Source organism: Gouania willdenowi, chromosome 11 (genome assembly GCF_900634775.1).
Source record: "Gouania willdenowi chromosome 11, fGouWil2.1, whole genome shotgun sequence".
Classification (NCBI taxonomy): Eukaryota; Metazoa; Chordata; class Actinopteri; order Blenniiformes; family Gobiesocidae; genus Gouania; species Gouania willdenowi.
Window position 1 is genome coordinate 14,540,507 of NC_041054.1, and position 26,135 is coordinate 14,566,641.

General features: G+C 39.3%; 1 protein-coding gene across 2 annotated transcripts in view; it reads right to left on the reverse strand.

Annotated features, from left to right (window-relative positions):
* The window catches only part of cdk6 (cyclin dependent kinase 6), a 48,309-nt gene extending 31,430 nt beyond the window's left edge, over positions 1-16,879 (reverse strand). Inside the window, exons 1-4 of one of the 2 annotated variants that reach the window (XM_028460982.1) lie at positions 16,665-16,879; positions 16,273-16,512; positions 15,011-15,386; positions 7,158-7,293 (exon numbers count right to left, since the gene is read on the reverse strand). In XM_028460982.1, the coding sequence (XP_028316783.1) occupies positions 7,158-7,293; positions 15,011-15,234 (360 nt within the window). In that variant the 5' untranslated portion in view covers positions 15,235-15,386; positions 16,273-16,512; positions 16,665-16,879. Of the gene's footprint in view, positions 1-7,157; positions 7,294-15,010; positions 15,555-16,272; positions 16,513-16,664 lie in introns of those variants that run through there. The other variant, XM_028460983.1, reaches the window with a different exon arrangement.
* Positions 16,880-26,135: the final 9,256 nt, after the last annotated feature.

Here is a 26,135-nt window from a genome sequence, read left to right on the forward strand (position 1 = left end):
TTTTTTTTCTAGTGTCGAGTGCAGAAACATATAAAAATACACAAAACGACAGTAAAACACAACAAAAGCATCACTTCAAAGACCCACAGGATGACTTCAAAAATGGGCAGAAATCTATAAAACAACAATAAAAATACAAAAAATAAAAACCATCAAGAAAAATGAAAGTTGCTACAAGCATGACGCGCGTCTGCACAGAGTCCAGCTGTGACCACGTCTCTGTTTTGTAGTTGGTTCCGCTGTCGTGATTGTGCGATGTTACGGTAAATTTCAACTTTTTTTTTAAAAAACTAATTTTCCATTTATTTGAAATCATACTTATTACGTGTTAAAATTTAAGACATTTTAATGACAATTATGGACTTATTTTAGATTCATGAATTTAATGCCTTTTAACACTTTTTAACCCTGTAATACGTTATAGTCTTCAATAATTATTGGTCTAGGTTAAAAAAAACATGGTTTATTCTTTGGTTTGTGATTATTAAAAGGTAACAATCTTTGCACTTTCAGGGCACGCAAGGGTGCCTTCAAACAGCAGCTCACACACTTCCTGAAAGCAACCCCGAAACTCAACGAAGACCTCACAAAGTGACATGGACCTAAGCCTGCAGCTTTATTCACTTGCTGACCAGCTGGTGAATGAGTCAAAGGGCTCTGCACATTCAAGCAGAAAACATTCACCATGGCGTGGGGCTAGCTGCTGCGCTGCTCATGGAGAAGGAGACGGGGGCCCCACACATTGTTGCAGAGATGGGGTGTAAAACTGGTGTGTGTGTAAGGAGAAACGTAAAGGCCTCATCGTGGATGGTGCGTCTACATTTTCATTTGCTTGAGTACCTCGCAGCATGTGCAAAGGGGAAGCTGTGTGTGTGTGTGTGTGTGTGTGTGTGTGTGTGTGTCCTCTGACCAAGGACAGGCAGGATGCATAAACTGACCTTCCTTTCTACATCTCCATTCAGCCATGACCTGCTGAGGAGGGCAGCAGACAGGGCCGTAGGACAGAGGCAGGCGGTTGGTTATTTTTTGAGTGTGTGTTGGGCGGGTGGGGGTGTGTTGGGTCACCGACACAATAGCGAGCCCCCCCCTCCATCAGTTCCTCTCTGCTTTAAATAGCCATTTCACCGGGCTTCCTTTCAGCAGCATTTCCTTGTAAACACTAATTATCTCAGAAGTGTGACTCTAGGACAAACAGACAAACAAATGTGGCCTCTTTGGCCCTGAACACAACATCATCTTTATCAGTATCATTTACAATCTGATGTTTGTAGAAAAACAGCCAATCCTGATCTACAAAATGCCTTCAGTGAGAATATATAAACGGAAGATGAAGAAATATGACACTTCTATGGAGTAGACGACCACTTTTTGGACGAGTTGTAGGAACCCATTTAATGCAGAGGTGGGCAACTTCTATCATGGCGCAGGCATGTTTGATGGAAGGACCACATTATTAACATTCATGTCAGCATTTAAAATAATGACCAATCTGAACTTTAACACAGAAAAAAACATGTTTCTATAGTCATTTTGGGTGTTTTTCCATCATTCTGTGTATGATTGTTGTTGTCTTGCTCATTATGAGGCATTTTGTGCATTTACGATATCCTTTTGTGTATTTTTCCTGTAAAAATTAAAGTTTTTTGGAGTCGTATTGTGTATTTGAATTGTAATTTAGCAGTTTTTTTAGAGTAATTTTTGTGTATTTCTGTTGTCGTTTTGTTTGTTTATTATAGTACTGTGGGTTTGCGGAGTCATTATTTGTGTTTTTCTTGTGTTTTCGTGTACTTTTGTTGTCATTTTCTGTAGCTTTGTATATATTTTCTTAATCACTTTATATTTTTGTCGTCATTTTGTGTTATTTGGAACACAAGCGTTAGTTTAAAAAATAGACTGTCCACTGCAAGATGCAGTCAAAACATGGCTTTCTGAGGGCACCTCCTTTTCTGATGCAAATGCACCAGAGGCAGCCATATTGTTTATTGTAGCTGGGCACAATGTGGGACATCTGCCGGTTAGCGTTGGTGTAATTCCCTCCCCATGGCTCATTAACCACCCCCTTCACGGGCCCACCGAGTGGAGTGGAGGAAGCCAGGATGGTGGATGTGGAGAAGGGTGGTGTGACCCAAGCGCTGGCCTGGCTGAGGTTGCCCGGCCGCTTGATGTCCTTCCAGCTCATTTGATTCCTGCAGTAGGGCCTCTTTCATCAATGACCATGTGGTGGGTCTTGAGTATGAGTGGGGGGTGGGGTGGGGGAATATGAAGTGGACAGGCTGGGCAGAGATGGGGTGGCTGGTGCTTGGGTCGGATACTTTGGATAATATTTAAATCCTGTATATATGAACTATGTTTGGTTTAGTCTCCAGGGCTCACTGATAAACCTTTAATCTGACACGAACGGGGAACTAAACACTGCTGTGTTACAATTTACAATCGAGTGTCACTGGCACTTAAGTCCTTTTTTTGGTTCATGCAGGGGGAGTGGGGGGGGGGGGGGGGGGGGGGGGTCACTTTAAGGTTACTGTGTGCTGGCCACTGTCCTAGAAATAACAAGAGATTGTGACCATGTGGTGTTATTCTTTTGTCATTCACTCCTACTGCATGATTGTGAGGAGACACCAAAGTGCAGGGAGGGGCCACTTTAAGAAGGTGTCAGTACAGACTAAACCAGAGGTCCCCAACCCCCGGGCCGCGGACTGGTACCAGTCCGTGGGTCAATTGGTACAGGGTCGCACAGAAAGAATACATAATTTACATTATTTGCGCTGTATTTATTATCTGAGCCAGAAGAACGTTTTATTTTGAAAAATGACCGTATTCTCTCTGCTACATCTGTCTATCCCTCACTCTTGACGCATGTCAAGGTGCCTGCCTAAGTCACCGGCCAAAGCATCCCCTTTAAGCACATCTTAAAAGGGATTATCTGGCCGGTAAGTTACAGCTAAAGTGAAACCTCCAAGATAGCAAAACAAGCGTCTTTACGCAGGGTAAAATTACCAGTAAGGAGAGCTCAAAGAAAAAGAAAGCTGCATTTAACAGACAATACTAGGAGTCCTATTTGAAATATGGATTTATTGTGACAGGTTGTTCCCACGCACCAAGCCCGCGATGGGACCGTCTCGCTGCAGAGAAACAAGATCAGGGCTTCCACTGATTTAGCGTTATGGAGAGTTGTATTTTTCATGCACTTTATATTGGTTTTTGTAGCATCTCTTGTGTTGAAGGCACGTTTAACCTTGACGCTACTAATAAAGTTGCACACAGTGGATTCAAGTTTATTATTATATTTAGAAAATTATATATATATTTTTTGGCCACATTTTAAAGGCCGGTCCGTGGGGAAAAAAATTTTGGGGCCTGCTGCACTAAACGACGTGCACAATGAATTGCTTTGTAGAAATACTTGTCTTTCCAACATTGCAGCGATCAGCTAAAAAGCAGAGGGAATGTTGTGTAACTGTGAAACTTTTTAATGAGCAACACTTCTGTCTTTAGTGATACAAATGGGTTTAATCCCTCAATAGGATATCATAAATTAATGACTTAAAATGCTTTACATGGCAGTCAAAAATAAAATAAAAAACTTTTTTTTTTTTTTGAATCACACAAATCATAGGTGGTGGATTAATTGACTCAGATCTGGAAAATGTGGGGTGTGAGTGTTTTTCAGGTTAGAATGACGTATTGGCCTTTCCATTGAACTTTACCACTCACTTGAAACACTTCACACTTCAAAGAAATGCATCCGGCACAAAAACCACAGGTTCCATTAAACAAAGGCGCAACATTAATACATCTATTTTGTTTACACATTACATTACATGTGACTATTTTGATACGTGCATCAGTCCTTATACTGTACATTTCCAAGCAGAGGGTGTCGAGTAAAAGTCTGCTTTAATTTGAAACAATCCATACAAGGATTTTTACTGTTTTCAACGACTTTAAAGCAGTATTTAAACTTTTTTACTTGTAGGTAATGCAAGAAAAAGCCAGTTTTTGCAAATTAAACCCAGTTTAAAACATTGTTGTTGGGTTCCTCAGTTTTAAGGGTCACAATCTCATGATCAAGGGGGACTAAACTATTACAATGACCTATAACGAGGTCATAAAACTGCCAAATGTGTTTTCATCCACTGATCTACTTTTTGTCGAGTCTTGGTGAATGGGTGTGTGATAGGAGGTGGACAGGAAAGAATCACGACTGCACTGACTGATAATATACTGGTGCAACGTGACACACATTTGTGGATGGCGCGACAAGCCATAGTCTAATGTGTCCTGGGGGATGGGAAAAGAAAAAGATAAACCATGCAGGGTATAAACCCAATTTCTTAAATAAAAACTAATTATTGTTACTTTTGAATCTTAAATACAGGGATGAGTATTTTTTTTTTTGATACTGTAAACAACTGCAAACATGGTTGAAGTCAAGTTGAGGGTTTTGTCAGGTGAATATAAACCCATAAAAACTCATTTAGGAGCCACATATGCGTTTAAACTCATTTTTGTGTTATATATAATAGAAATATCTATAATTCATAAAGTCACAGATATTAATAACTGCAGGCCCTTGTTCTTCAGAAGTCCTCAGATTTAATTGGAGTTTGAGGAATTATCTTCGTCAAATTGCAGGGTTTGAAAAATGTTTGTAATCGAGAATTACAGGAATCAGGCAACTATGATCAGAGAAAAAATTCTCGTATATATTGGGGAGTGTCATGCATTTTTTAAAGTTAAAGGTACTGGGAAATCTTGCACTGAACTTTATGGTGAAAATATAATGTACAAAAAATGCTCCTGCGGGCCGAAGAGGAGGCTCTGGTGGGTTGTATTCGGCCCACGAGCCATAAGTTTGACACCTCTGGATTAAACCAATTCTTAACTTGATAATCAGTCTATCATCTACTTCAATAGAAAATGATTGCCGTTAATTTATTTTAGGATTGATGATTTGATTAAAAAATTCAGGTAAATTGCCAAAATGTCATCGAGAAGCATTCATTTAATTTTAACAGTAGCTAGCCGTACGGTTGCCGTATCAATATACCGACATTCTATCCATATGAAGCACCCCTCATTGGCCAATTTAGATCACGTGACTAAGACTAAACCTAACCGTAAACCTAACCCTAAGAATTGTTGTGATATAGGGTTATAACCTAACCCTACCTCTAAACCCTAACCCTGAGACGCTATGTACTAAGGGTTGAACAGACTAGTCAACTTTAGTGTTGTCTCGTGACTCTAGCCACATGACGTCGACTAGTCGCAGTACCTGACTTGACAAAATGGCGGCGCAACACAACAAACAAGGGTCCTAGTGCCCCTGCATGGCAAGGCAGCACAACATCAAGCGTTTCTTGCTCCTTCCTGGATTGTGCTCAAACTGCCGCTGGTAGGCAGATACTACGGCTAATATACATGCTAACGTTAGCTGTAGTGGAAACATGTCTGTGTTAGGCAAATCTAGAAAACATCAGCAGCGCAGGACGGAGGCTCCGTTAGCGGGGGAAGACCGCTGTTGTGCCAGAATCTGTGACCCGAAAAAATCTGTGGCCGCAGGTGGCGACAGTTCCAACCCCTGCGGCTTCTCGGCAGACATTTACTCCCCCTTAAACACGTTTGTATTTCTTCTCCAGTCTGCATTTACTTCACCCACCAGAGCGTCATGTTTAAGGGTGAGTAAATAGCTCCTTAATAACTACGAAGAGGTTTACGGAGTTGACTTAGCACTCTTCTTCTCTACCACCGAGAAGCCGCAGCGGTCACAATTTTTTTCGGGTCACAGATTTTGGCACAGCACCTGCTTCGGTGAAGGAAGCTACCGTAAAAACAGCCCAAACAAAGTCTAGTGACTGCTGCGGCTTCTAGGCGGTAGAGAAGAAGAGTGCTACATCAACTGCGTAAACCTCTTTGAATAATGGTCACCAAAGTGACCTTTTATAGAAAGTGCTGCCTGAGATTAACTGAGCTTGAGCCCAAAGCGCTGGGAAAAGCCTCAGGTGAGATCTATCCGACTCGTCTACACTTGCACAGCATCCCGCCGAAACTGCAGCGTCACACAACACTTCCACACACAAAAACCAGCCCAAGGGTGGAACATCCAACATCTTTGCAGCGCCAGGACTTCTCCGTTTCAAATTTGACACTTCCAACTCTGAGCCACCCCCATCCAAATATGGAGATACACCTTTGCAATATTGTTCATGGTGCATCTAGAAGACCTTGGGGTGAAAGACGATAAAGACATTTTTGAAACAGAGATTTGTGTGGGAAAGAGTCAAATAAAAGGAGGCAGTTATGGAAAAAAAAGGGTTGATAACACCCGTTTCCGACCTCTAAGCAAAATGTAACTGGACACTAAAGGCTTCTTTACTAAATTACAGCAACTGTTAATGGTTCAATAAAGACAGAAATAAAAAGTATTGGTAGTACAAAGAACGTTCTACAATGGGGAAAGATTTTCAAGTTAGTTTTAAATAATACAAAGAAACGTTTTCTAAAATAGTCTCCATCTGTGATGCTGTTTAAAGATGGAGGGCAGAGTGAAAATAGAGAAGGCTGGGAGTCTCTAATTTAGAGCCCATCTGCCACATGTGCTGCCCTTCAAAACGCCCCAGTGCTTCTGATCTGATGTTAGAGGGAACTGCTCTCTGTCCGCTGTCACTCCAACCCTAACCAAATAGGACTCACTTAAGAGTTCAAGCGGCATTCAATGTTGAAGTGTAAAATATATATATATATATATTTTTTTTTCTTTCTTCAGAACTTTACTGAAAAATGTACAATAGAAGACAGGGAGACTTTAGCAACCTATACAATAACCATTTCCACAAAAATCCAAGTGAAGCTGTATTACATTTAAGCCAAAGATTTTAGTCTACAGCTGATACAGGGTGGTGGAAAATATCAATTTGGGTCGGGTTTATCTCCACAAGCTTTTATTTTGAGATCGGAACTGGTAACTGCAGCAACAGACTTGACATGAAGAGTTAAAGCTGTTGGACTTTTCCTGTCTTAAAAGGTCAAGGACCATTTTGGATCGAAGAATTAACATGTAATCCTACCTCATAAATAGTGTTTACTATGCAACAACAACGTCATTCGTCTCACAGTGATCTAAACCCAGCTCACTTTCTCCATTAGGTAATTACCTTGATAGTCTCGGGTGGTACTCCAGGGTCAGGGGCCTTCTCCAGGTACGTGGTCAGGTCCTGATCCACATGCTCAAAGACCAGAGTGAGTTTGGTTTCTCGGTCAGTCCGAGAGACTGTGCAGACGTCAAATAACCTAGAAAAGAACAAGCAAGCAGAAAGTACCATTACAGGGATTTCAATGTGCTCCAAAGTTCTTAGCACAGATAAACACATTGAAATACTTATATACTAAATCATTTGGATTAAGCAACTAAATCTGAGATTGCCTACAACAATATAAACATTAGAGGTGTTCAATGTTATTAAGTTGAGCGATCTTCCAGCGAATATAGAATTTTAATGGTTAAATGTGCCTTTCTCTGCAGCTAAAAACATGGCTTATTGACCACCAATTATGTTCACACTGACAGTCTATTGTTTTATTATTATTTTGATTTATTTAGATTTTTGCACATTGTTTCTCTTGTGTTAAGAATGGACTAACTATTTTGTTTGTGTGGAAATTCTTAGTCCAGACTTAGTGCTTTGTTTTATCAGTAATTATTGTTATTTGTCATACCTGTTCTCTTTTGTCATGTTGTATTCTCTCTGTTTTTAATACATTTTATATTCTAGGTGGCCTTTAAAATCTGGCCAGGGACACCAGATGAAAACTAGCCTCTGTTGGCTAACTCTGGCTTATTTACAGCATGTCTGTTTATTAATGTGCATCGTCCCTTTTGAATAATCAATAAATTAGAATTAAAATTCAATTCTACAGTTCAGCAACTCATCTTTACAGGACAGTGGACGCCCCACGTTCCGGGCATTAAAATCGTGCCTCACGCCCTAGTTGGATGCTTGTGCTCAGTGAATTGGAATCGAAGACGCTCTGGACGCGCATCCAAACAAGTTGGGAAGAGAGCGCGTTGAGCACGTTTAGGGGAGGGGCTTCTCTGTTGCCGGTGGTGTTCATACAATGGATGATATTGTGGCGATCGGTTACGTTTATAATTCACCCAGTGACTGTGAAGTGGTGGGGAACATTATTGTGTTGAGAAGGAGGTGTTTCCGGTCAGATGTACAGTATTTTGGTGTGACTCAGTGTGCGCTCTGTGATGTCAGAGGGCTATAGAGAAGTGTGGTTCGATGGAGAATAAAGTTTGGAGTTCCTTGCTGAACACGCCGCATACGACCCCCGTTCATCGGCTCTACATTATCGAGAGAGTGGTTTGGCTTTATTTGTGCATCGGCGCCGTTTCTGGATTCACCAGAGCTGCGCTGGAACAAGAGTCGCTTTCAGCGCTACTTCCGTCTCTCCCGGGCCAAGTTTGACGCTTGCATCTCCTACCAGGACACCAACTACAGGCGCTCTATTCCAGCAGAATGTCCATCTGTCGCCGCCTCCGGTTAGTGTTTTTTTCCTTCTTTTCATTATTCTGACTAAGTCACGGTTGGGGAAAGCTCCTGATTGGTTGACGCGCCGCGATATGCCCCAAAAGTTCAAAAATCCCAACTCTTGCGTCGGCCGCGTTGGAGGCGCCGGACACATGTCAACAGCTTGAAATCTCAAAACATGCCACGTCCTCCACGCGTAAAGCTTCAAAACGCGCTTCTTGATGCTCCTAGAAGCGCGTCCACCATATAGTATCTATGGAAACCAGACGCTGTTGACACTTTTTGGTGTGAACGTGCCATTAAAAAAAACACCTCCAGCTAATTTTGAAACTACTTCAACTTTAGCATTTAACCCTGTATTGCCGGCCCATTTACAGTAATTACTCCCCATATCTACTAATTTACAATTAAATATAGTATTTGATATTTATTTTCATTAAATGAGATTTTGAATCAATTTAGTCAGTTTGTCATGTTGAAATGGTATTGTTGAAAATAATAAAAATACTATATTTTTTTTTGACTGAAATAAATTAATCTTTTGTACTTATATTTAAATAAATGATGCAATTTCAAGCAATGCACTTTGGATTAATGAAAACTAACACTGAGTGTACATTCAACTAAATGTGACTACAGACCAGTCAAACACACTGTACTAGACAGGCTAACAAGAGCCTGAATTTGGTGCCCCCATTAACATTAATAGTCACACCTGTGTGTCCTTCTATAGCAGGTCAACATGTCTGAATGAGTAACTAGTCTAACAAAGCAGCATGAGAAAGCACAAGGAGAACACAGCAAATTCATTTAGGGTTTAAAGTCACATAAACACACACACAAACAAGCTTTTCCTGTAAAATGTCTAGGGAGATCTCCGACTGGCCGCGACTACATCACCAGCTCTCAGACATTACCCTCATAAATTACCAGTCTAGTGTATTTATGTCACAGGTTGATAGTTCTACCTCAAGTGACACGCTGAGGGATTTTTCTACTTTTATGTAGAGCTTTTAAACATTTTAAGACTCTACCCCCTTAAGCAACTATGTTTATAGCCAGGTCTTGCTAGGCAACCAACTAAAAGCAAGAATCCAGATTATGTCGGTAAACCTGCCAAGGCAAGCTTGGATGAAAAGCTGACAAAAAAAGTTATCCAGTATGTCCTCTTCAAAGAATTGGGGACTACGGGCAACATTCTTCTACCAACACTATGACAACTACTGTTACTGGGTGGTGTGTTGGGCAAGGCAGCATCTCTCATCAGCACAACATGGGGAAGAAAAGCCACGTGATGGATCTCTAGCAGCAGGCAGTAGTTACTTTTAACTACACGGCTAATATGGAACGGTTTCCCATGACTTCATCATTATTAGCACAGTGCATGGGATTGATCCTGTTTTTCTAAGCCCCTGTATGTTTATCTTCAAGTATTAGCATTGCAGTGACTTGTCTAGCCAATAGAGAAAAACACCGACACAGCACTAGGATTGTGTTCTACAGCAGCGTGTATGTGCATTGTTTAATGATCATACTTTGTCTATTCTAAGGCATCTAAATTGCATTCTCATGATCAATCCATGGCTTTGTGAAACGAAACGTGCATAAAAGGTTGTCGTCTAGCCAGAAAAAACAGTTACAAGCTTGTTCTCAATCCACAAAGTACAATATCCAAATGATACCTTCTCATACTGAAAGTTATTGTAACATAAAAACATTTGTAGAGATACAAAAGCAATAGTTTGAGGTGTTCTAATGTCTTTATGCCGCAGGAACACGCGGTGCATGTGCTGTTGGGAGTCCAATAAGGTTTCTTACAGGTGAGTTAGTGAGTGAGATGAGGGAAGGGAAGGCGCCCTCAGCCTGCAGTGCCGGGGTTAAACGCCCCTCACTGCTCGATTGTCGGATTACAATGGGGGCTCTCAGCAGACATTGAACATATGGAATGAATAATGGGTTTGCCTGGAGTCACACAGAAGGCCCACAATGCACTTTTCCTATAGCCGGCGCTGCTAGTGCGCTACTCCGAAGGACAGTGGGAGTTTTTCTGACGAACTGATGCACATAATTAACAAATATAATATATCAACCTGGTATTTCATTGGATGTTTCGCTCTTAAATGTCCAACTTCCTGATTCATTCACCTTGGAATATTGACAACCTTCACTCGTCTTATAAGAAACAAAAATACAAACACTAGCCTCTATTATTAATTTCTGCAACAGGAAGTTACTTTTCGGGGCTGTGGGATCCATTTATAGGCTTCTCCTTCAATCCCAACGTACTCAATAACCTATATTAGAACACTTACAAGGTCAGACCTTGGCTGGAGCCAAGTTGTGACGCGGTATCTGGACTGCTGTGCTCTGAGCGAGCAATTCATCACAAAACTGAAGGGAAAACCATTCTGTGCAAAAAGCTATTAAAAACCTGACTGTATGTAGCATGTTTAGACTGTACAGTCTAATGTACTCTGCATGGAAAGAATGTCCTGACTAGATTTAACACAGACGAGCACAGGCTAGCTCGAAATACAGGACAACCCTCAGCATAAATAACACACTGACATACTAGATGGTTATAATGGAGATTAGTTCATTTGGTTTTGGAGGCAATATTGAACGAATCTATCCATTGTGTTCTAAAGTATTCAGACAATCACATTTAAATACTAAATTGTTGACTAAATTGACAATAGTTTAACTGTTGAGTATTGGCAGGCAATTTAGAATGTATGAAACAATACTTTTAAAATGGCTCGTTTGTTAGTATAATAATAATTAATTCACCTGTTCAACACTGAGGTTGTTATTCAATTTACACAAAAACATTTTAGAATACTTATTAATTCATTGTTCTGTTTGGAATCAGCTATAAGTTTAAATTAAACCAGGATTTGGAGTATTTATTGAAGAAAAATGGACAGTTAAATTGAACGATAAATTGCATTTGCGATATTATCGCGATATCAAAACACTATTTTCTAATCGCAAAAGCTGCAAATTTTTTATTTTTAATTGCCCGGTCAAGCTCAAACAGTGTTTAAGAAATATGCTGAAGATGTAAAGCCACATATTGGTTTGCTTTATATTTTATATTTAGGTAAAGTTTAAACAAAACTGAAATAGTTTATTATGAAACAGATTGACTTATTGCTTGTGTTCATTGAAAAATACATGACAAGAGGCCCTTGAAAGAAATAATTGCATATTAAATCGCAATTAAATTGCAAAATTGCAATTAGATTATTTTCCAAAATGGTTCAGCCCTATAATAGACCAGTACATGATTAACTACAGCTTGGGAGGCCCAATGCTCAGCATATTTTGCAGAGTTTGAGTTTTTAGTTGCTGCTGTTGGCCCTCTGTTCATATGTGTGGGTTGGCCCTGTGGAAGATTGGCGTTCTGTCCGGAGATTATCCTGCCTTATGTTTACAACCAGCTGGGAGAGTGGTCAGAAAGTGGGTGTAGAAGATGAAGTACATCATTCCCTATAGTGCAGTGGTTCCCAAACTGGGGCATGGGTGACATCACGGCAAAAAACATGGAGCATGAAAATGACTTCTCTCTTTGAACTCAAAGAACTTCATTATTACTTTTTTAATAATATATGATTACACATGTAATGCTATTTTATGCATTTTTTTCAATATTCAAAAGGGGGAGATAACAGAAAAAAATATTTAAAACCACTGCCCGAGTGAGTGTTTCCGTCATGTTCCATAGTCTATACAAGCTTATCCTGTTTGGAGGTTTGAGCCACAAGAGGCCTTGGCACACCCAAGACAGGTCACCAGTTCACTGCATGGAAACGTGTTTTTAGATTGTGGGAGCCAAAGTCTAAATCCTGCTCAAAAAGACATTATTTTAGAGATGTAGCGCCAGTGAAATATGTTTTAGGCAAATTACACCCAGGCCTGGGCATTATACAGAGATTTTCGCCGCTACAGAAAATTACAATTTCGCCTATATTCATAAATTTTTATTTTATCGCTTATTTCGTATTAAAATACTTGTTTTAGGAGTCACTGATTTTGCTACTTGAAAGCATGAAAGCATGAAAGTTTGATGGATTACTGAGTGCGTCCTAACCCAGACCTTCCCCTAATCAAGCCACACTACAGAACTCACTCACACGTGCTGTCCCTTAGAGGAGAAAAAACTAAAGTGGGAAATATTGTGCAGCTGTTTGTAAATAAATGTGCCTATGTGGCATTTTTGATCAGAAAATTTAATCTAGAATTATCTTTCTGGTAAGACTTTATTGAGTTAGAAATATCAAGATTTATATCGTTTATCACTATTGCGAAGAAATATCGATATATACGTGTTTTGGTCCATATAGCCCAGCCCTAATTACACCCCTCACCAGCATAAAGCAGATTTGCAAATTGGTGCACGTTTACAAAATGGTCCAATGAATAGAATAGTATTAATCAACATACACTACTAAATAAAGTAATTTCATTTTTTAATTACAAAAGAAAAGGATTCCCGCACTTTTTTCACAAAGATTTTTTAAAATGTTTCCAAAACTTTTTTAAAATATTTTACGAAATTTCCATGACTCAGTCCTGAAGCGCTAAGATTTCTTTTTTGCATATGAATTTGCTGGTTTTTAGCGTACGACAGCTGAGGTGATCTTACCTAAGCACAGTTTTATTAATGAGGTAGAGAATGAAAATATGCAGCACTTTGACTTCTCGATAACGCTTAATATCTTTGGAGTTTAACATATTTTAAACATTAAAATAAAATTGGCAATATTTCCAAAACAGTTAAAATATTCCAGGACTTTGGGGGACTCAGAAAATACTGTAAATACATTTGTTCTCAGAGATAGGCACAAATTCCTGTGAACCGTCCGTTTAATTATTTTGTATTTCATGAATTTACCACGTAGGAAACAGCACCCATAATCAGAAAGTGGTGTCCCTAGGAATAAGGTGGATAATAAAATGAAATATCACTAGTGATCTAGTCACATGCTTGTTTTTGTTAAACGAACAGTAAAATAATACTCACTACTTTTATTTACACAGCTACATCATGTTTAGTGACGGCGTTGATGTAAACCAGTGTTTCCCAACTTTTTCTGTCTCACGTACCCCCCCGAGGCCTCTCTTCAGATTAGGAGAACCCCTTCGTCACTCCAATTTAGTCACCTTTCTTGTTTTATTTACATGTTGGCCTCTGAAATCTCCTACAGCTTGAAAATGTCAACCTGTACTACATTAATGCACACTAAATATCAATTTTGTGCATTACAATTATTATATATCGGATTATATATTTACCTCAATTTTTAGTAATGTGCATAACATTTCAGTAACAATTTAGTAGGATATTAAGGCCACAATATTGTTTATCCCATTAATGTTGTTTATTGTCAGTGGTTGGAACAGATGTTGGATGAGCATGTACAGTGTCTGAAATAGGCTCCGAAATGGCTGAGCATAGATTCATCAATGTATCCAAGTAACCCTTACAATGTGTTCAAGTACCCCAAGGGTTACACGTACCCCTGGTTGGGAACCATTGATGTAAACTAGTGCATGTTTGTGTATTTCTATTTCATTCTGACACTGGGTTAAATGAACCAAATCTTCAACATATAGGGCTTTAGGCCAGTGGTTCCCAACCTTTCTTGTCTTGTGTACCCCTTGAGCCTTTTTGTCATACCATGAGTACCCCCTCACTCATACGTGTTCATGATTCTCCAAAAGTAGAACATAACACAACTAAATATTCAACGCAAGTCATTTTTAATTCATCTTCTTAAATTGAACAAGTAATATTCAGGCATTATCTTCTTATTTAACTCAAATTAAACATAAAATGATGTTGCCTTCAAGGCAAAAAAAAAAAAAAAAAAGATAAATATAAGAAATATAGTAAACGTTTGTATTATTAATACAATATTAATACCAATTAATTATGATTACATTGTTATTAAAGAAAATTAATAAAGTTGAAATTAGAAAAAATAAGAAGAAATAAAAATAATAAGTAATATAAATAAATAAATACAAAACAAATAATTAACCTGCCTGTATTATATATAACTTTTATGACATTTACCACAAAAGGAGCTTATTTGAATATGTCCTCTTTAGGCATTTAAATTTTAGAAACAAGCCATAGCACACACGCACCATTTTATTTAAGGACTTATTTTTTATTATCTTGGAAATAAATTCTTCATTTTTCCACGTACCCCTGGTTGGGAAACACCTGCGTTAGGCTATTTAGAAAATGGTTTTGAAAGTGAGAGTATTGTGCGTCACTAATCATTTGCACAGGCGGACCAGTATGAGTGCAGGTCTGTTTTATAGGTTCCATTGGACAACTGGGAAGCCACAAACCCAATATTACGGAAGTTGCATGTCTCGTCTCAGTTTCACAATGTGATTGTAATTCTTAAATTTAAATAAATAACAACATGATGCTCACAAACACACACTGCACTTACCTGACTACATTGGGGTGCTCGAAGGCTTCCAGCTGCCTCAGTACCGCCACCTCCCGGATGGTGGACAGAGGCATCCCCTCTTCCTCCGTTTGGACTCGAACTTTTTTCAGGGCTACAAAGCGTCCCCCGTTCTTCAAATCCCTGGCTTTGTACACCTTCCCGTAGGCACCTTCTCCAATCTCGGCCACGGGCTCATATTGAGTACCAACAGTTTCTTTATCCATTTTTGCAGATTTTTTTTTGTTTGTTTGTTGTGTGTTTCTCTCTCTCTCTCTCTCCTCGTTGAAAATATTCCAGGGGAATCCCAGCGAGGGCTGACGAGCCAGTTTCTCACAAAGCCATATTCACAGAATAAAGTTGGCACATGCATGCATGCCTAGATGATAAGGAGACACAGATGGGAGACACGCTCTTTTTGTCAGATTTGATGAAAGGGAGGAAGAACAACAACAACAAAAAAATTTAAAAAAAAATTGCACGCCAGGTATAGGCAATCACGCGACTGTCATCATGTTTTTAATCCGACTATCAAAAGAGCGCAGTTGTGTTCAACTTCTACTCCTCCTCCTGTTGCGCATGGCAACTCATGTCCACCAACCTCAGACACCAAATAAAGGCAAATAACTCACATGGATCACATTCATCCTGCTTTTTGCTCTACATTTGTTTCACATTAATCATGTGGATCATTCCGCACTCAACTCCAACAGTTGTTTGTTATGCAGGTTTAACCCCCCCCCCCCCCACACACACACACACACACACACACGCACACACGCACACACACACACACACATACATGCCCCGTTGCGTTAAAAGACATTAGGTAAATAAAAGGCAGCATAATCAATCCTCTCCCAGCAGACTGTTTGACTTTATAACAGACACAGAAGTGACCGACTGTGTCCGTGCTGCGTTATCAGCGTTTCTTGCGCGAGGACAGGCAAACTTTGTGAGCACGTGGCTGCATTGTCTGCACTTCCTACCGCAACTAAAACACACTAAAAAAACCCACAAATTCAACCAACCAAAAGCTATGTACACGCGTAGCTCAGCGCACACATCGAGTTCTAAGTATGTTTTCGTGAGCTTGGGGTGACTTCCTTTCATTTTTGTCCTTCTCCTAATCGTAATATGGTGTGTCACTGTTTGTAAAAAAAAAAAAAAAAACTAGTGCAACATTTTTAACCTGGAAAAAGTGCTAATTGTGCAGAAATGCCCCCGCTTTTCTTTTCTTTTTTTTTTTTTACTCAAACATTTACCTTGGTTTATGTTGTTCATTAAAATGTCGCAAGGTCGGCATGCTGGTTAAAATGCTGCGGAGGCATTCACAGGGGGAACACTAGTCCGTCAAACGCATCCCCGGACACTGTCCTCCATGCGGGGGCCACACAGGTAGTTTTTTTGCCGGTGCAGGACTCGAACCCCCATCCTTCTGACTTCACCGACACAGGCAGACAGTCACACTGTGGCGAGGAGGGAGGAGGGAGGAGGAGGGGGGGCTGTTCCAAAAAAAAAAAAAAAAAAAAAAACTCACGCACTCTCATTCGTTGCGTGCGTGCGTGTGTGTGTGTGTGTGTGTGTGTGTGTGTGTGTGGGTGGGGGGGGGGGGGTCAGAGGACAAAGACAGACGCGTGATCCAGCCTCCACAAACCACGCTGCTCTGTGGATCCCGTCCTTTCTTTGCTCTCCTTTCTTCCCTCCTTTACACCCGCGGACAGGCCAACGCTCTCGCTCTCTCCGCCCGGCTTTCCCACGCCGGCTGAATGTGGCCTGACCCCCTTCAGAGAGGTTTGACACGGAGCGGGGACATTTCCGCATTCCTCCCCGACTACAAAGACCCGCCGCCTCAGTCTTGCTCTGCCTTCGGCCTCCGCCGTTCTTTGCAGAAAAGATAAACATAAGAAATATAGTAAACGTTTGTATTATTAATACAGTATTAATACAAATTAAGTATGATTACATTGTTATTAAAGAAAATTAATAAAGTTGAAATTAGAAAAAATAAGAAGAAATAAAAATAATAAGTAATATAAATAAATAAATACAAAACAAATAATTTTTTCTACCACCTGGGCGACCGTGGATCAGGTGGTAGAGGGTCGTCTTCTGATCGAGAGGTTAGGGGTTCGATCCCAGTACCTGACTATGTGTCGAAGTGTCCTTGGGCAAGACACTGAACCCTAAGTTGCTCCCAGTGGTCGACTAGCGCCTTGCATGGCAGTCCTGTGTGAATGTGAGAGTGATTGGGTGATATGTAAAGCGCTTTGAGACTGCTTCAGTGTGGGGATGAAGCGCTATATAAATCTAGTCCATTTACCATTTTACCATTCTTTACCATTCAGAGCTGCTCTGCTCTGCCTGGGTTTGTCTCCCGTGTCAAACCCGGGTTCGGGGAGCAGCAATGAGGGGGTTTTGCTGTTTGGACGGACACACTATCTGTCTATCTAGGCTCGGCCCTGGATGGTGCCTATAGGGGTCAGGTTCACGGCCCGGGGGCTGATCTCTCCAGCATCTGCTCGGGTGGTCGTTTGCAGGGCTTTATTATGACCCACGACAGGCGTAACCGGCCAACTTAAACATTAAAAGATAGGCAAAATAACATATTACTACAACAGCGAGAAATGGCAGCGCTTATATATATATATATATATATATATATATGTCAAACATCAGGTTCGCAGACCAATTTTTGGCTTTTCACAGCCGCAAGATGTGTTTCCATTACCCTTGGAAATTCGCAAAATCTAAATAGCGCAATAACAATTGGTAGAATGGAAACACCTGAATTTAGAAAAAGTACTCAAATATTGCGCAAAAGTTTGTACGCTTTCATGAGGCGGTATTTCAGGCGTTTCAAAATTGAAATGTGTCACAAATGTGCTACGGAAACACTTTTGTGACAGATTGTGACGTACCTGGTCACATGACCACTGTTCTTTTTGAGAAAACACGGCGCGATACGTGTAGACAAAAGAGAAGACCGGAACATTTCATAGCATTATACTTAACAAATTTGGATGAACTACGGCCGGGCCCGCGGAACGTCTCCGCGCTGAATAGCACGTTCCCCGTTCCCCAGAATTCAGTCAAATGACACGGTTCCACCGAGTTAAAAAAGGTCTCCGAGAGTCATTTGAAAAACGGGGCTCCCTGGCGTAGGGGGTGGGAACCTCTGGGTTCCTCACGATACGATACGCGATGCACAGCTCACGATAACGATTATCTCACGATATGACAATACTGACATTATGGATATATTGGTCAGAAATAAATCTACGATAATCTATGTCATAACAAGAAAAAAAAAGATTAAGTGAAAAAATAAAATTTTTATTTTATATTTCAGAATCAGAATCAACTTTATTGACCAAGTAATGTATTGAATACACACGAGGAATTTGTCTTGGTGAACTGTGCTCTCTCTGATAGTGTAAACATTAAATAATAACAATCAACTAGAATAAAGAAAAATAAATTAAAAAAAAGAAGTATAAACATAAATATAAAGAGTAGCTAGACTAATATGTGCAAACTAAATAAAATAACAAGATAATAATAATAATAATAGTAATAATTATAATAATGAAATGAAATAAAAATACAATAATAATCTCTGAAAGACAATAAATTGAAAAAGTGTCCTATGAACAGTGACACTATTTTAGTGAAACATTTCTGTAAATATGTGTCAACATACCAATGTAAACAAATAAGTATCTCCAATAGTGCTTTCTGTAAACAAAAAAATAGGGTCTTTATTACGAGTGACACCATTATAGTAGAATATTCCAGTAAACAATATATTGGTTCCTTCAACAAACAGTGACAAAATTTCTGTGAAGACATACCTGCACATTTTAGTGAAAAAGTAGAAAAGGTTTTGAAAATAATAAAACAAATCTTATAATATCTATAATGTGACCCCTGGATCAGTGAGTCGGACACCACTGGTCTAATGTATCTCATCTCACAACTCTGAATTATTTTTAATATATATATATATATGTATTTAAACAAAAAGTTTATTACGTGATTTAAAATAAATCCAGATGTGTCCAGACCCATAAATATTGGGCCCAGTAATGACATTATATTTTTGACAAATAATTAGAAAAATTATTTCATAGTTTTGAAAAAACATGAATCCCTACAATGTACTTCACCCACTTGTTTTTTTGTAAAGTATGACCTGGACATTTAAAAAAAAAAAACGGACATAAAAAATGTTAAAATGTAAAAGATTTCTCGAGTATTGTGATTTGAACCACTGACCTTTATTTTTACATACAATTTTGAACCCTGAGGTTATTTAACCACGACTTTTCCTATGACCTATGACAATCCTCTGCTACCTTTTCTGGTTCTAAGAAAACACCGAGCGAGTCTAGTACTCAGACCGATAGTGAGTGGGAGAGCCTCAACACCATTTATTACTCACTAGTGTTATGTTCAAGATCACACTATCCGAGACCAAGACTTGCCCGAGACCAGAATGCACCGAGACCAAGACAAGACCAAGACTTTCGGGAGCCGAGACCGAGTCAAGACCAAGACCGAGACAAACCGAGACCATAAACATTTTTTTTTCAATTTAAAAAATATATAAATAAATACAATTATGGCAAGGTTCAACAGTTAAATAACATTCTCTCTTTAATTTTAGTTTATTTTAAATACATTTGACAGACAAAAAAGGTGCCTGCAAAAAATTATCTAAAATATTAAAACTACTACTGCTACTGATAAATTCACAATTATTCTACATATTTGAAAACAAGATTTTTATGTCAGCTGAATGTACAGCAAGTGCTTAAAAGCATTTCTGCCAAGAAATAATGATTCTTGATTCTGATTCTTTCAGTTGTTCAGGTTTAACAGGTCACAGAGTTCACAAGATAATTTTTTAGTTTGAAAAAGCCTTTACACAGGCCATTTTTATTAATTCACTTAGTTGATATAGTTTAATTTGGTTGCTGTAATATAACTAGGATATTTAATTAACAAAGGTTTCCAACTGTAACTGTAAAAGTGAAACTTTCTGAAATAAAACTACAAACAAGTTGTCATCAGTCTAAAAAACAAAGAGCTACAGGTAGATGTGAAACTAAATAAAACAAACTCAAACCCTGGAACAGTCATGTAACAAATTAATCAATAGTTCTTGTTGAGAATTATTATTATTATTCTGGATATAGTGGAAACAGAAACTATAAAGAATAATTATATTGTGAACCTGTTTATATTGTGGGGAACATATTATATACATACATGTAATTGGAGTCTAAAGACACAAAAAAAAACACCACTTAAGAAAATAAACTAATATAAGACCTCTTTACAGTTATTTGAGTAATTCTGTGCGAGAGCAACTCTGCGGCGATGACGCGCTGGTGACGACATAAACCAAGATGGCGACGGCCCGGACTACAGCCGACATTATGTAATAAAGCCTTAAAAGACATGGATATAATGAAAAGAGTGGATGGACAGATGCATAAACATGCAGACTTTCACACGGACACACACAGACTTATTAAACACACACGGACCTCAGTAAACACGGTAAACGAAACAGGCTTCACCGCTCGGCTGGCACTACGACCCAGAAGCAGAGTAAGTGCGTCCCCTATCCAGCATTCACAGACTGTAATATCATCAGTTTATCATTTTACCAGTTGTTAAAGCTACTGTCTTTACCAGGGAGATAATATTTATTACTGGTGATTGTTTTCTGGAGTTTTACTGGGATTTTTACCAGTGATTAGTTCATATCTCCCTTGCGCTCCGCGATCCAAACTGACACCGTAGTCACACACGTATGAGTGTGTCACACACGTCACTCAGTCACATTAAGGAAGGTTGTGGTCATTATACGGGGTGGATTAAATAATGAATAAAGGATTGTTTTATCCCGTTCTTCTCCGTGTTATTATCACATTATAAAAAAGTTTAAAAACAGCAGGAATTAGTGCTGGTCTCGAACGGTCTTGACGGAAAATCCCGAGTCCGGGCAGTCGGAGTCCGAGTCCGAGACAAGACCGAGTCAAAATGCTTCAGAGTCCGAGACAAGACCAAGACCTTTAAAATTTGGTCTCGAGACCAAGACCGGTCTTGACCACCACAACACTATTACTCACTAAACACATTGAGTTGCCTCGTGTATGAAATGTGCTATACAAATACACACACGTGCTGTTTTTTCGCCCCCACGATTTCAGTTTCTGCACCCGTTTCTGAAATGTGCCCTCTCACATAATTAAATAAGCTAAGTAGTGTTGTAGTAGTCGAGACCGGTCTTGAGACCAAATTTTAAAGGTCTCGGACTCGGAAGCATTTCGACTCGGTCTTGTCTCGTACTCAGGATTTTCTGTCAAGACAGTTTGAGACCAGCACTAATTCCTGCTATTTTTAAACTTTTTTATAATGTGATAATAACAAGGAGAAAAACGGGATAAAACAATCCTTTATTCATTCTTTAATCCACCCCGTATAATGACCGCAGCTTTCCTTAATGCGACTGAGCAGGAGACACAAGCAGGAGAGAGAGGCGGGAGCTCAACATGTCCGCTAACTTGTTGGTTGTGAAATTTGGTTTCACGAACCACGAATAATACATTTGTAAAAGCACAGTAAAGAGGAAACACTTGGCGGTGTGTAGGTGACCAGCCATGTTATTTATTGGCAGAAATGCTTTTAAGCACTTGCTGTACATTCAGCTGACATAAAAATCTTGTTTTCAAATATGTAGAATAATTGTGAATTCATCAGTAGCAGTAGTAGTTTTAATATTATAGTTAATTTTTTGCAGGCACCTTTTTTGTCCGTCAAATGTATTAAAAAGAAACTAAAACGAAAGAGAGAATGTTATATTACTCTCGGACCTTGTCATAATTTGATTGTCTTGGTCTTGATCTCGGTCTCGGCTTGTCTCGGTCTTGGTCTTGACTCGGCCTTGGCTCCTGAAAGTCTTGGTCTTGTCTTGGTCTCGAATAGTGTGGTCTTTGAACACAACACTGCTTAAACCTTTCATATTTGTACTTAAATGTAACTATACAGCTATTGTAATAATGACATGGGTGTATCTCCAGCATTCTCCCCTTCCCAACATTGTGTTAGCCAAGCCTAAATTGAAGTCATTTACATCACAAAACACACTGTGCAAAATTGGTCCTGGACAAATGACTGTATATGAGGGAATTTACATTTTTTTCATCGTCTTTGTTCGAATGAAATCATCTGTGAGAGCCATTTCTCAGACTGCATACATTAGCAAACATGCTTCAGATCTGGCTGTAGAACAAACCAATTAGGTTTGCTATGTGCAATGCAGAGATGATACACACACATCAGGAACACATGCACACACACACACACTTTATTAACTCTCACAGCAGCTACCAGTTACTCAGTATCTAATTCAATCTCTTTTTATTTTGGCTCTTACACACCATGCTAGTCAATGTTTACCTTGATGGGGCTAATCCAGGAGAATCATCTCAGAAACATGCACTAACAGGATGGTCCAATTAAGAACATCCTGTTCTGGGAATTGACCTGTCAAAATACAGTGCTGTGGTTCATGTGAGCTTTTTATGATGCAACGTGCACCATTGTATTACATCAAGCATAAAAAATGAGAAAAAAAACACAATAAAAATCTAAATGAAAACCTAAACCGTCATAAAGAGTTACCATGAAATAAAATGTAGGTGTTTTTGTTTCATGTCTTTGCTCATATTATGTAGAACATTTTAAATTGCATCTGAGTGCATAAAAATGGATGTACAAATAAACGTTTGTGCCTGCTGGTTATCTTGCCTACATTATACATCAAGTTCCCACGCTATTTTTATTTATCCTCATTGCACTTTGTGACTCAACTACATATTTTTGACAAAAACGCTATTCATATTAACTTTATTAATTTGCCGTGACATTAAACAGTGCCGGGGTCTCATTTATAAAACCATCAATACTAAAAGTGTTTGGAGCATGCACACATCCTTCCTTTATAAACCACTATACTCCCTAAAGTTTGTGTTGGTGTACTGTATTTACTTCCTATCTGCTTTCGGCAAACCCACATTCTACCATATATCATCAAAGCAAAGGACCTCATGAATAGTTTTTTTTTATCTAAAAAAGCCAGCTGATCAATGACATTTTACGCTCAAACATGCCAGGAAAGGCAAGGAAAAGTATGGTGTTACTTAGCTTCCTTAAAGGTGCAGTTTGCAACTCTTATAAAAGTGACTTTCTGCTTGAAAGGTAATTACTGCTGCTTGATTTACATTGTGTTTGATTTGTAATTGTTACACTCGAACTCTGTGGTGCACGTGTTGTTCATGTGCGCGCAGCAGCCTCCGTGTGGGGTGCTGTAAGTGACACTGTGTTGTTGCTGCTGCTGCTGAGATGTGTGCACATTGAGAGAGAGAAACGCTGCAGTAATATGCTTTTAACAGAGCATGTTATCAGTGTTTGGAATAACGGCGTTATGTAACGGCGTTTGTTTTTCAGTAACGGGGTAATCTAACAAATTACTTTTCACGCCATTACAACGCCGTTATCGTTACTGAACGTTAAATGCGGTGCGTTACATGCATTGATTGAATAAAATGTTATCCGAAAGCATCCCCGGCTTCTGATTCAGCTGTAGTGAAGAGGTGGGTTAAAAACAAGGTGAGCGATTATGATTGGCTTAGGCGGCGTCATGTTTCATGGTAGCCAATCAGAGCCAGTGTTTTTACACATGTGCCAGCAAGAGGAGGCGGGTTAAAAAACAAGGTGAGCGATTATGATTGGCTAAGGCGACGTGCCAGCACCTGCGACACACACACACACACACACACACACAGAGCAGATTGGATGAAGCAGCAGAGATGGTGAGCGTGGAGCAGTCTGATGAAAAGTTGACATTTTTAAGGTGGCGATACAAACACTACTTTAAATTAATTGTGGTCAAAAGCAAGAACGTGTATGTGAAGTGTTCATTATATCCAGGAGTGAAGACTTTGTCGACATCCGTTGTAAGCAACTCGAATTAAATGAAGCACCTCACGACACATGCATCTAAAAAATGTGAATTATTTGACATTGAGCAACTTTTTTTTTTTTTAATAGTAACGCAAATAGTTATTTTCCTTGGTAATGAGTTACTTTTATTATAGAGTAATTTAGTCACTAACGCAGTTACTTTTTTGAACAAGTAGCGAGTAACTATAACTAATTACTTTTTTAAAGTAACGTTCCCAACACTGCCTGTTATATTACTGTGATGTTGCTGTCTGGCTAACGTTAGCTTGTTAGCTCCTCTGAGGGAGGGACTTTGGAAAGTTTGGGGGCAGGGCAAGAGAGCAGTGGGGAGGGAGGGGGGGAGAGGGATCTGAAAGTCGCGGACTGCACCTTTAAAGTGTAAGTACATCCCCAGGTTTTTGCTGATCTGCCACTAGGGGGAAATTCCCAAAAATGCCTTGATTATGGGCGTTGCTCCTAAAGTAGTTAAGACACGCCCAGTCACAGCAGCCCCGCCCACACTGCGCTGCACAGTTCCATATGGAGCTGTCAATCAATGCTCACTAAGGGCTGTGAGAGGAGGAAACATAGTCCCTCCTCCCATCTTTTATAGAAAGGGCGGGGCCAACAGTGACGGTTAGTGACATCACTGATCCAAAAAGACATCACTGATCTAATCTCAGACAATAGCAAAAGCTCAACCAAGGCTCAACTATCGCTGAGTGTGTTTAGAGTGCGACCAATAAAATGCATAAATATTCAAAATAAAAGGTTAAATTAGTTAAATCTGGTTCAAACTTGACACCCCATAAGCAAATAAAACATCCAAAAAAGTGATGCATATCTAAGCAATATCACTAGAGAGGGCGTGCTGTTTTTCTGAAATATCAGTATTGGAACCGAAAGTTAGTGCGGAGAGCAGTCATTTTAAAAGCCACAATACCATGTATTACTCATTATCTGCTGATATTTTACGATTTCTGTGTCTGAAATGTGAACTAAGTAACTAAGCTAAGTAACACCATAGAAAAGGAAATTTCAGAATGTAGTAAATGTGCTTGAGAGTGATGGAGGCCAGAAAAAGTACATTATTTATTTGGTGCTCACGCTAACATGTGGAATCGTTAATAAATGAAACATGCGTTTGTGACAACATTCGTCACTGCTGTCAATAGTGTAAGAGCAAAATGTGGCAGGGGTGGAGAAAAATTGGTCTGAGCTGAAGGTAACGGCCAGGGTCCATTTAAGAACGCCTCGTCCGTTCTATGAGGCTTGGTAAAGCAATGGGTTACCAAACTTTCTCTGTTGCTCCCCACTTTGAAGAATGAAATACTTTCAGGACCCCCTCCCATCACAACAAAATGGGTCACCAATATAACACAGGTGGTCGCAACGGCCAATCCTTCATGTGGATCAACTTTGTGTTCAGTGTCTTGCACATGACACTTAAATGTGGACAGGTAGGCTTAATAATAATTGACCAATATCTTGATTTAAGGTAACCACTTTACTACTTTCCTGGATGCTAACATTTATTTATTTTATTTTTTTTTATTTTTGTGTTTATTTGGCAGGGACAATGTACATTCATAAACACTACAGTAAATGTACCTGAGTTTTTCATCTGCTGTCCCTGGACAGCTGTTAAAAGTCACCCTAAAAACTAAATCTATCCACATTAGTACAACAAAAAATGTCACATTCTAAAACAGCATAAAATTATTCACAATGTTATATTATAATTCACCTTACTAAAAATGTATTCAGTTTAAATAAATAGTTCAATACATATTTTAAGTATAAAATAAGATGCAAGAGGACTGATCACCAGCTTAATAATTTAGGTAAACATAATTCCATACATTAAATAATGTTGAATTGCTAAGTCCTGATCTCTTAATTATTTCTTCTAAATAAATATTGCAGCTCTTGAGGTTAGTCAAAAGTCAATTGGACCGAAATCTTATTTTAAAAAGATGCCTTAGGTTTGCCTGTTTGTGTCTGTGTGTGGATACACATGGCAGCTGCTGATCAGCTCAGTTAAAAGAGAGCTCCAGCCTCACCTGAGTGGGTCAACAATGGACAGGTGAGAACTCCAAGTACTTCACAG